The sequence below is a fragment of the Tyto alba genome, unplaced genomic scaffold (assembly GCF_018691265.1).
Source record: "Tyto alba isolate M040663 unplaced genomic scaffold, T.alba_DEE_v4.0 Super-Scaffold_1000006, whole genome shotgun sequence".
NCBI classification, from domain to species: domain Eukaryota; kingdom Metazoa; phylum Chordata; class Aves; order Strigiformes; family Tytonidae; genus Tyto; species Tyto alba.
Window position 1 is genome coordinate 12,248,886 of NW_024881272.1, and position 12,555 is coordinate 12,261,440.

General features: G+C 36.4%; 1 protein-coding gene across 3 annotated transcripts in view; it reads left to right on the forward strand.

Moving 5' to 3' along the window:
- The window catches only part of VAV3 (vav guanine nucleotide exchange factor 3), a 172,062-nt gene extending 170,904 nt beyond the window's left edge, over nucleotides 1-1,158 (forward strand). For all 3 annotated transcript variants that reach the window (XM_033000720.2, XM_033000721.2, XM_042784040.1), the window contains one exon: nucleotides 1,089-1,158. In XM_033000720.2, the coding sequence (XP_032856611.2) occupies nucleotides 1,089-1,130 (42 nt within the window). In that variant the 3' untranslated portion in view covers nucleotides 1,131-1,158. The remainder of the gene's footprint in view (nucleotides 1-1,088) is intronic.
- The last annotated feature ends 11,397 nt before the right edge of the window (nucleotides 1,159-12,555 follow it).

The window sequence follows — 12,555 nt, forward strand, 5'->3', positions numbered from 1 at the left end:
TTTTTTTTTTTTTTTTTATATGTACATGAGCCTGGGTATGATCTTCAAGTGAAAATGATCAGTTAGACTAGAAGATTCAGGGAGGCAGAAGAAATGGTGGTCATTCAGTGTACATTTTACATGTGAAGAAAACTAAGCCTCTCATTCTAATGCAGCTGCCCACGTGCTAAAGTATGCCCTGTTATATGCTGGCGTTCTTTCTGATAACTTTCACAGCCTGGACTTGAGATCATAAACTCTCCCCTGGAGATATTTTGGCAAGGTAGCTTAAAACTAAATTTATACAGTTACTGCCTCCAATCACGCTCTAGGTTTGGTTTTGAGGTCTTTCATGAGTGTTAAATTGACTTAGGTATAAAGAAGTCTGAGTGAAAAACCTAAAGCGAATAGATAAAACAGTAAGAAATACATGACATTGCTTCCCTGTATGTCTTATATTACCCTTATTTGACACATCATTAATTTCACAATTGAGATAATGTTATAATTTATGAAGTGTGAAACACTGGACTCTGCCTTCCAGTTCTATCTTATTTAGAACTCTTGTTGGTGGCAATGGAACTTAACTCCATGTAATGCAATCAAATTGGTCACTATTTCCTTTGTAAGAGGATTTTCTGGACCTAACTGAAGCCTGTTAAATATTTAACTGCTCATTCAAAAAATAGCAGCATCCTGTCTGTAGTAAAACTACTTCTGCTCTTGGCATTTCTAGACTTTTTTTCTGAATGTCTAGACTTCCAATTTGGGCAAAAGTGGGTTGTGTTTGTTTGCTTGTTGCTTTGTTTTGGTTTTGGCTGGTTTTTTTTTTTTTTTTTTTTTTTTTTTTTGTTTGTTTGTTTGGTTTTTTTTGTTTGTTTGTTTGTTTGGGTTTTTTTTGAGGGGCTGGAGAAGGATTTAGTCTCCAAATTGTCATATCTGCAAGTTATTCTTTTGAGTACTTACCCTAACTGTGTCAGGTCAAGTTTATCTTTGTAATCTTATTCTTATATTTACTGAAGAGTCCCATCCTTGTTTTGCCTAGTTCAGCCATTTAAAAAAACCTGTGCATCTCATGTATTATTTTGTTCTGCTTTTCCCCTTTTTAGGTGGGCTGGTTTCCATCAACTTATGTTGAAGAAGACGAATGAATTAAAAACTTTCCTCTGCTGACCAGCAGTTTCAGGGATTGTAAACATTTAATATCTTCAAAGTGTTATTGGTCTTGTTAAGTATTTAAACAGCAACATTTTTGTCTGTCTGAACCTTCCAGTCTTAATGTTGGGATTTATGGAGAAGTCTGTGCTGACAGATTATTACCTTGCCCAGAGCTGTGCAAGAAACAACCTGCCAGTTTGTCATCACTGGGGATCAGTACAAAGTCCAACCTTCACCTTCCCGGAAGATCTCTGGAAAACAAATTTCTTTATGCTCCTTTTCATTTCACCCTGTACTACACCATGAATACTAGCTATGGCTGAATATTTAATAAGTCTCTTTTCTTCTAGCTAACATCTGTGATGGTACAAGGAGATGAAGGCTTGTTATTCCTTATCATGGCATGCAGAAAACAGAGTTCAGTCATTCCAGTGGGCATAAAGTGTAGTCAGTAGACTTGTCTTGAAACATCAAACTACTTACCACCTTACAAGCATTTTTACACTCACAAAAACTTTCTGAAGGAAATATGTAGTAAACATGAGTAATGTTCATGCATATATAATTAGCTAACTGACTACTTTGAAGTCCTGCCTAAATCTTTTAACAATTTGTTTAAAGACAATATTTTAAAAAGGTGTAGTGATGTGGTATTGCTTGAAAAGTATCCACAAAGTGAAATTGTGGGGTCCTTCCTTTGTCATCCCAACTTCTTTTGGGTAAGGTTTTTTCATTTAAGCAGCTGAATATAAAAATGCAACTGAGGATAGTCATGACAAGATGAGTTTTAAAATTTTCAGCATTAACATTAAATAAATACTGTAGACCTGCAGGAGAATATACTAATGCAAGATAATGTCACTTCTTGAACAAAACTTTATCTTAACCTCTGATTGATTCAGATGAGCTTTGATGCTTCCAACTTTAAAATGTCTTTTCCTAATTAGACAGGAGTTTCTATCATCTTTTGTGCTCTTATAAGGTAATGCTTGCAGACTTCTTCATGCCCTTTCCTCTCTTGTTCCCTGGGATGTTAACAGCAATTCAGTGAGTGAGTGGTCTTGTTGCAATGTTATGAACATCCCCAAGAAAAAATGTGTCTAGGTTAGCTAGCTTGAAATATCAGGCCGTGTAAAGTGATGTCCACCCCTTCTTAGGCAGTGTTTTAATATTTATGGAGGGCCAGAAGATCTGTAGTTACAAGCTAAAATAAATGTGGGTAATTTCTTCGGATATGCAGTTTTGAATCTTTAGATGATGTCTAACCTGGCTTGAAAACTTCTGAAAAAATAAATCTCTCTTTCTATGGTAACATTGACCCATCAAGAAAAGTTAATTCATCCTGTCCCACATCCTCTCTTTTGTCTTTCCCTGTCCTCTTTTCACATAGACCTCTTGCAATTAGCGTGCACAGATGCTGCACTATTTGATAGTGCAGTTTTTTCCCACTCTACAATCAATAAAATATCTACTATTCATCAACAGAGCAGAATCTGCTAGTACATATTTCAGATTCTTTTTGGCTGTCCCCAGTGTTCTTTGCTTCTTTCTGGCCTCCTCCTGGCCATCAGGAAAACCAAGCACGGCACAGAGGTTTCACAATAATCCCCTTAATCTCTGCAAGAATTTTACCCATCTGCTACACCTAGCATACACTGCTTTGTGACCAGGTGAAACATAGGATCTTCTAATTGGAAGTTCTCCACTTGTGAGATTCAGCCTTGCAGATGAATCTCTGCTGATGCTCTAATTTTTTAAGGATTTACCTCAAAATTATGTGAACTGTGATTGTGTTGAGTACATTACTTGATGGAACAATTGAGAGCATTTGTAAGTATGTAGTTTATGCATAAAACATATTTTGTAAATGATCTGTACAGCAGTGTAGACTATAGTATACCGTCTTTGATCATGTTTTGCCATGCAGTTGTATTGTCTGTTATGAGCTTGATCCTGTATTCCTTAAGCAGACAAAGTTGATTCTTTCACAGTTTTGCCTGCTCAAGGGGTAGAGGAGTAGGCTCTAGGCCAATGAAGTGTTTAGTGCTTTGCTGTCATATAGTTCTGAGAAGAGGCAGTTTAATTCAGTATGAGTTGAGAAATACATCAGTCATTTTCAACATCTTGCTTTTAGAATAAATCTGAGTAGTCTCTCCATCCTAAAGATGCTGTAAGGCTTTTAAGCAATTCCTGAGTCAAGTAATCAGCCTTTGAGAAGAATGAAAGCCATAGCTAAACTGACTTTTGTGGCATAAATCTACATATCATTGTCTGTGTTTAATGCCCTGTATTGATTGAGTTAATGCTGCATCTTAAACTATATTTTGAGTACCAAAGACTTCCTAAATACTCTGGAGTGTGTCTTTCATGTGCTACTTTTGCCTGTATGGAGGTTTTGTTGTCATGCAATAATGGAGTTACAGTACTTTGATTTGTACTATTGTGTAAATATGTTAAATATAATAAACTGGTTAATTTTTTGTTTAATGGTATGTGTCAAAATGCACAGTTGGCTAGTATGAAGATTGTGCTTCGTTTGTCTAACCACTTTCTTATTGTGAGTAGAAGCTGATAATGTTCTGTTTTGGTTTCCCAGATTTGTATAATCCTTGTTTAGCTGTAAAATGGAGCTGTCAATGTAAGTGGGATAGTATAGTTTTCCTTGAGAGCTTTTTATTATCAGGATAATTTGCCTTCTGCCATGTCCAGGAAGGTGGTAGCGTTTTTTATTTTGTTTTTTAGCTATAGAGAACATTGTAGAATCAGTCATATACTATTGATTTTTGTCTGTCAAAGATGATACTTGTAGTTTTTTTCATTGAAAAGTTGTTCTTAAAAAGTTTCTTTTTATGTGTCATGTTTCATATCAATGTCCTTTTTCTTCTACCTTCTGTTTTTTCCTTCTGTCATATGTGAATTAGCATACAAATTCAGGTTGAATTGAGCTCAGATCTGAAAATATAATCTGTGTCTAATTTCATGGACTACCTGATAACCTTTTAATGGTGTAACCCATTTATGCATTTTTTTACAATATAACATTAATTATTAATATGTTTATAAATAGATTTCTGGACAGGTGAATTAATTCAGCAAGGTCAGTGATGATATAATTGCAATGTTATTTCATTCTGTCCCATCTATTTTTCAGTAGCAGATATTTTCTTGTGGAACTGCCCTCCTAACAGATAGTTATTAAGCTTAATGAGGCATTTACACATCTCTACAGATGTAAGGCATAATTTTCCTGTCACCCATGAACATATCACATAACTAAGAGTCACACCTAATGCAAGATGCAAAAATGTTTCCCAATTAAATTCTCTTGTTAACAATATCACAGTCAGTCACAGATGTTCTCCTTCCCCTTATATGTGAGAAGAGATGTGTGTCCTCTGATGAGCGAGAGAAAGCACTGTAGTTAGGGCATAAGAATCACTTGTGACTGCATTCTGAATAGTTTTTTTCAATTGTAAGGCTTGGAATCTTATGTGAAAATCTCAGCTTGAAAAAAAAATAATCTAACTTGAACAATGAAAATTATGCCAACCAGGATACCTTTCTCCTTTGCCTCACAGGCAAACTCTAAGTGCTCTATGAAGGAGAAGAAAAGGTCAATTCTCACAGTTTTAACAGTTCATAAAGGTGAGAGAGGTGCTGTCTAGCAAGAAGTGGGTCTTGTTTATGCAAAAGACCCAGCCTCAGACCCAGGTTTTGTTCTGTTGACTTGGATGTTCAGTGCAAAAATGTTTGTTTCTATTTCATAATTAATATTGCCAACACTTTAGAAAAAGAGCTGCAATGGCAGATACCATGTATGCACTAGTGCCGTCACCAACTGTATTGACACTTCAGTAAATGAACTCTTGTCTCTTTGCTACAACCTGGGCTACTGAGAGCTTTACATTACTATGTTATCTGAAATTCAAGTTCTGTTCAGAGAGCACTGCTTGTTCCATTTGAGTGACAGAGGAAGCACTCCTTCCTCTCCATTTTATTGCTGAGCATGACATTATACGACATGGAATATGTCTTTGGTTGGTTTGGGTCATATACCTGGTTGTGTCCCCTCCCAGCTTTTATTCCCTGGAGGGGAGGGCACAGAGTAAGAAACAGAGAAGGCCTTGGTGCTGTGTAACACTGTTCAGTAACAGCTGAAACATCAGTGTGCTTTCAGCACTGTTTTAGCTGCAGATCTGAAACACAGCACTGTAAGAGCTAGTATGAAGAAAGCTAACACTATCTTGGCCTCACCCAGTACAGCAGGTATAAGGGTAAAATGAGAGACGGAGATGCTGTGTGTGTATGTAATGCACGGTGCTTTAGCAAGCCACAAGTGTAGCTGTCCTTAATCAAATTCAGGTAGGGCCGTCACTGGCATACAACTTGGAACCTTGGGATGTATTCATTTAAGAGAAAGAAGTCAATACATTCCCTAGCCTTTCTTGAAATGTGCCATGAAATTCTAGCTCTTACTTAGGTGTCCATTATATGGAGGAAGTGTAGTTTTGAGTAATTTAACTTAAAGGTGTGAGATGAGATGTTAATGATACCTAATTTTTCACAAAATACTGAGATGTATGATGCATGTATAATTAGCTAATAGAAATATAAAAAGGATTTAGCATCAGAAATTGACTGCAGAAGGATGATTCATTGAATTATCTTAGCAACATCCTTTTCAAGAACAGAGCACTCTTTGTTTTTATTGCAAATGAGATTTGGGTTTCTAATTTAGTTTTATAATTCCTGATCTGCGGCAGTGTATTCTGCCCATTCATTATAAGGATCTCTGCTGCTTACATGACTGTGAAGTTAAATTTTATTTATTAAGCCTCCTGAAATGTTTGAGTTATTGGTCACTTTTTCTGGGTTACAATTTTTTTACCTGGTAATGTGCTTTTCAGAAAATATGTGAATTCATTTTAAAATGTTGCAATCTGACCTTACGTAAACTCATAGTTACAACAAATGGCAGGTTCGGAGGTGGCTGTTTGCTGAGGGCCATGAGGCTGGTTTGCTTCTTTCAGAACTGTTTTTTATATTAATAACATAATATGTGGATTTAGGAAGAACAGAAATAGAGATGATCAAAGAGCAAGAAGTAAAAACTTGATACCATATGTGTTAGAAACAACCTGGTGCATGATAACTTTTCTAAATGATTGCCCAAAGTATTATATGTCTATTGATAGCACTGGATTGGAAACAGAAATTCTCTAATGCTGCAATATAGGAAAAGTTTGCTAATGCGGTAGAGGGATCAAGGACCCTTGGACTTGATCCCAGTTTTACCAGATAATTCTATAAATCTGTCTTCAATTAGTTGTATTTTTTCACAAAGCAATTAAAAGGTTTCCTCAAGGAGATGCAGTTTTGTTCCTAGGATTATAATTCTTACTCATGTGTAAGGCTAAAGGAAATATGTATAATTGAAGGAACCTTTTTCTCTAGGAGTTTTACAATCAGTGTCCCTGTAGCTTGTAAGCTATTAACAATGTGGAATGTGCCAGGAGGCCCCTACCCTACTAAGTTACTGGGTGATGTACAAAACACCTTTCTTACCTCTTCTCACAGATAATTTGTTTTTGGAATCTGGAGTTTGTTTTCCCTTCCCCTTCCTGTTAAGTGCTATTTAAAGTTGATATCTCAGAAAGACCAGTTAGTTAAATACAGTGTGAATGCTGTGGCTGGGTAGCTTTTTCTCCTTTTCTGCCCTACTGCTTAAGATAGACTCAAAATTGCTATAAGGATGATACAGAAAACTTTCTGTTTTAATGTGAGGGAAACTTACCTCAGAAGAATTTGTAGGCCAGTTCTAATCGCTCATTTTGACGTATCTCTGAATATAGCTTCATTACACTTGGACTGCCTTGTGTTTGTGATGGATGAAAGATAAAATTTCCTGTAACTGTGTTCTGTGATGTTTTGGGTGTGACTCTTCGGTGTCATCTATTTGAGTGTTTTAGCTGAAAGAACAATTGAATGTACTACACACTGAAAGGGAGGGTTGTTTTTTTTTCTTTCTTTACACCCCCCAAAATCACAAAGACTGTTATAAAATTCAACGGTGGTGTGTTACAAGTTAACATGCCTAATCCCCTAAGTATATAAGTTGTCAGGAATGTGCAGAGAAGAAAAGTATAGGCAGATCATAAAAGCAGTCATGCCTGATTTTTGTTTTGGTAATATTAATTTTTACTGTTGAGGGAAGAACAGGACCAGTCTTTCATTACTTATTATATCAACTGCTCTATTCCCAAGAACAATTCCAAGCAGAGGATGCAATAAGGTCTTCTGTTCATACTTTATTTTAAAAAGAGAGATTTATTGTTACTAGAATTGTGTAGCAATGTAAGCACATCCAATTGGATCAGGTAAAGATAGGAATTTAAAAGATTAAAAGTCAGATTGTTCTCCAAATCAGTACATCACTGTGACTTTTTCCAGACCCAACAATCTAAACAAAATTTAGATGGAGCTTTTCAGTCTTGGCAACTTTGATTCACACTTTGGGAGAACGTACCTTTTTTCCTACATTCTCCAGAACATGGGAATGCACGCTTAGTCTTCCTATCACCAAAGCCTGATTACAACTCCTCAGATTTATAAATAAGACCTTTTAATTTTGTATCTTCTAGGACATGCTAGTAAACTCTCATAAAAGTGTGCAAAAGATTACTATGGAAAATATTGCCTAGTACCCCAAAGAGCCACGTGGCTTTAGAAGAACCAAGCTTCCAAAACCAATGATTCCCTGCTTGCACATTCTTCACTTGCAAGTCTCTGAGGGTCTCAGTCTGTCTATAGGGAGTTCAGTTTTATACTGTGCTCAGGGACATCTATTTCAAATGTGACCTTCCCCCAAAAAACACATTTCCGACAAACACTACTTCTTGTCTAGAAAATATATTCAAAATATTTCCAGGTGAGGTCATGCAAGCATGGGCTGTGAGTGTGCTGGAGGACAGGATTTTAACACTTCTGGATACTGATAAATTGGTAATTTAGAAAAGAAGACAGCGATTAAATAAGCATGTCTATGAAGTTATATTTACAGGTGGAAAGAATTGTCTACACCAGTTAAGACTGGGCAACTTGTGGCTAAGAAGCAGTACTGTATTAAAACACTGAGGGAGAAAAGTAGAAGAAAATCATGGACAGAATATAAATTAACAGGATTTTACTATGAAGAAGGTAAATACTGTCTTGGCATATAGTAATGTGGTGTAATTTAGTTCATTTCTGGAAGGCTTCAGCTGAAGTACTTTGTCCAGCTTTGGGCACTAAATTTTTTTATGAGATATGGTCTTATTGAAAATATTCCTGAAGACTAACAAGGAAGTGTGAAGAAACTGGAGTTGTTTGTACCAAATTACAGAACAGGCTAAAGGGGGTAGTGGTAATAGCGTCCAAATAAGTGAAAGGTTTTATATAACTTAAACTAAACTGTTCTCTATAGTCAGTGTAAATAGTATCAGAAAAAATAAGCTTGAACTGGAGCAAGGAGATGTAGTCTTTAGGGAATTTTTCTGAATATCAAGCTACCTAGGTGCAAAATTGTCTGGGGAAGTTGTGCAATCTCCAGCACTGGATGTTTTTAAGATACAGTTAGCTAAATGTATGTCAGGGATAGTTTAGTTAAAGATGCCCGAGATACATACCACATGTTCTTTTGGATCTCCCCCTGTACTACCTTTCTGTAATTACCTCTCAGCTGTGCAGTGCTTCAGTCAGCTGCTGGTATTTGCCAAAATCCCATAGAAATGTTACACCAATATAGAGAGGAAAAGATATATGAACGGTAGTAAGTTGAACATCCAGCATAGAGCTAGCAGGTTGCTAAATATACAGTTTGAATGTTTACGAATTGAAACAGTTTCTTCAGGAGTTGCAATTGGCTCATATTTAGCTCACAGTAGTGTAAAAGTTGTGTAAAACCACTGTCTTGAGAGTTGGTTCATAGTGGGAGGCATGGACTAAACAGCATTATTACAGTTTGTAAGTTTATTTTTGATAGAACATACTGTTGCTGCAACATATGCAGTGTTATCAAAATCAAAACTTTTCTTAAATATGCACTGATTTCAGGGAGGGTTAACAGGAAAAGCAGCTCAGGTACCATGTCTTTCTACCCTGTTCCAAACAAATGGAAAAGGAAAGCTCTGAGAGATATGACTTCACTTCAAACATCCTTCCCTCAAATAATCCAAAACTACGTTTTTTTAAAATAAAACCAGTTCATTTAATTCTCATGCAGAATTTGCAAAAGTACTGTAATATTAAAATTTGTCTGTAAAAGAGGGAGTAGCAAATGAGCAAGCAGCTTGACTGCAATATTTTTTTTAATGTCAAATGATTGAATACTAGTGCTACGATTAATTCTACCTGGTGTCTGAGCGCATCTTGTTCCTGATTGACTTTTCCTAGATTAATAACAAATAACAATGTTAGCTTTTGGCATGGTTTTCTTTCTCTGTTCTAAACATGTATAGAGAGATGCAATTGTTTGTTTTACATACAGCTGAACTTAGTCTCAATTTTTGGACTGTCATGAGTATTTTGTAGTTATCAGTGAAATATAATAACAAGCAGAGACAACAGCTGTAGTCCAAATAAAATGTACCTAGTCAGTAAGACAACTAAACCTAGGTATTTTCTCTTTCTGGCACTTCATCAGGAATGCACTGTGAAGGGAAGAGTTTTATTTGAATGTCACTGCATGAGCAGTTCTAATTACTAATAGAATTCATCAAACCATTTAGTAGTCTAGTGACATTAAGTAATAATTAATGGACCGTGTGATGTGTGGCTGCATGAAGTGACAATGATTAACCTGTGACATAACAGAATGTGCCTGGAGAACAATTGGCATGTGATGTGACACTGTTTGTTCTTCCCTGTGTCATTGGAGTTTGGCTTGTCTCCACTCACAAAATGAAACTGGGTTAAAAATCCAGAACCTGTTAACTTGACTGGTGTTTGGAGCATGTGCATGATCCACTATACGTCAGATTGAACTTTGACATGGTGCTTGAACCTCTTCTCATTGTGGCTACTTGTTTTGGGGTCAATATTAATGGGTCCTTGTGTGGCTCCACACTGTCTTTAAAGAGTTAGCAAAGTGTCAGGATTTGCTCTATTGATGTATTAATTTTTTATTAAATTCTAAAAACTATAGTATCTAGACACTGAAGTTATAGCTATGTCTGTATTATAAGATTGTGTTACATTAATATGCATTCAGATGTACATACAGAATATTCTTTGTGGTTTGTGTGGTTAGCCAGTATTTAGAATCTTGCTGCTTTTAGGATAAGAAGTTGAGGGAAAAAACAGTGTATTTCATTGACGCAGCCAGTATACTTACAAAGAGTATACAAATTTTTCTGTTTTCCAGACCAAGAATCAATTTTCTTTCCAGTGATCGCAGTTCCTGATGAATACTTCGTTAAAAACCCCCACACTTTAAATCTCAGTTGTGGCTTTCTTCTCTGCCTGAATATTGCTTCCCTGGTTTCTTACGCTTTTTTTGTTTTCTTTGTTCCTGTCCCTCTCCTCTAACAACATGAACAAAAGAACACTTCAGTTGACCCCTCATCCCTGTTTTAGGAGGCAATACCCAGAGAGGCCTTTTGCTAGCCTGTGTTAGGTTTTCACAAGGAGTACCTTGCCTTAGGCAGTAGTTTCTTATTATACTTACCAGTGCAAGAAGCATTTCACATTTTTTTCTCATATAGTCAGTGTGAAAAATGCTTAGTAGAGCATTAACTTCAACTTGTTGAAGTATACATATTAAAGGAGCTCAGAACTCTCCAGTACAGTAACACAGCATGGTGCGTATATATGAAAACCCTATGGAATGCAGGCAGTGGCAAAACACATGCTTAATCAAGTATAATCAACATTTGCTGGGGTTTTTTTGTTTGTTTGTTTGTTGCTGTTTTTTTTTTTTTATGAGCATTTCTTGTAAATACTGTATTTTTCATGTATTTCTTTGAAAAAATATTAATGTTCCATATTGAACGTTTTGGTGAGAACAGAACCCAAAAAAGAATCACCATATCACCTTCTCAGTGGTGGCATTTTCTTACATAAGAGTTTATGGGACACTGGGTTCGGCTTCCTGTGAGGCCAGGAGGAAGTTTGTTGTAAGAGGGAGCAGAAACTTATTTTAACAACATTCTGCTGAGTAGTGGAACTTTTTCAGAGATTTTATATTATTTCAGAATATTTTGTACAGTTTTTCTAGTTAGGCGGTCTATTGTAATCATGCAACAAAAATAGCTTGTTATAGGGAGGGAGGAAAACTCTGAAATATCCTTCAAATGAATCGGGTTGCTTTCAAGATCAGAATTCACTGTTGCGCTTTCCAGCATAACACTAGAAACATATTTTCTTATAAGCTTCTAAGATGAAAAAAATATCTGGAGCACAGACCATGGGGATGTAGAATATAGTCAACCATCTTGGAAGCAGCTCAAGCTTGACCAGAACTCATAAGTTCAGTTGTACCTGTGGAGCTTTCATTGTCAAAAGGACAGACGCAAACTGAAGCTGTATGGATCAGTCAAGATGTGTACTCTTGACAATTATTCAGCTGCATGAGTTTCAGCAGTGATGGTGCCTGAGGCCATGTCTTAGAGTAAGTCATAGTTCTTTGGCAACCACATAAAATAACTGTCCAGAAAATTATATTCCAGATGCATCTCAAGCAAACTGGTCTTCAGTGCATAGGGAGGAACACGTCGGCATCCTTGTATCACATGCATGAAAGCTGAGGTTAAAGACATAACCCCAAAGTTGCACAGAGGCCTTAACTTCAATTACTGCAGTGGGAGCTAAGCATTCCTAAGGCTGAGCCTAAAAGCTACAGTAATCCTAGTTTCAGAAATAAAGTAGACCAAAAATCAAGATCTGTTTCTTTTACCCAGCTCTGTTGTCCTTTAAAGAAAATGCTTTGAGAACAGCTTTTTGTAATTTGAATGCCCGATATTTTTGACAAAACTCTCTAGGATGAAGAATCTGCTCAAAAAAGTTTGAGGAGCATTAATTATGACTGCATCCTCCCTGTTCAGTATTGCGTGCTGGGGGTTTCTGATTCCAACACTAAATGCAGAAGAAATCCAAGTATTTCCTCTTTTGTTGGATTCAGTTACAATTTACCCAAAAGGCAACAAAGCTCTGTTAGCTGAAAAGAGACTGTTTTGTCTCTCTGTGCGTGAATTCTTGAGACTGAGAAACTAATGTCATTCTTACTAAACATGTTAGTGTTATGAATTACAAAAAAAAAAAGAGGCAATCTTCCATCTACTTTCATAATAATAAAAGATGGTCAACAACTGTTCTACATGTAACAATGTCAGGAGGTTCAAATCAAGCTTACACCTCAACCTAAACATACTGAAAAGAAAAACA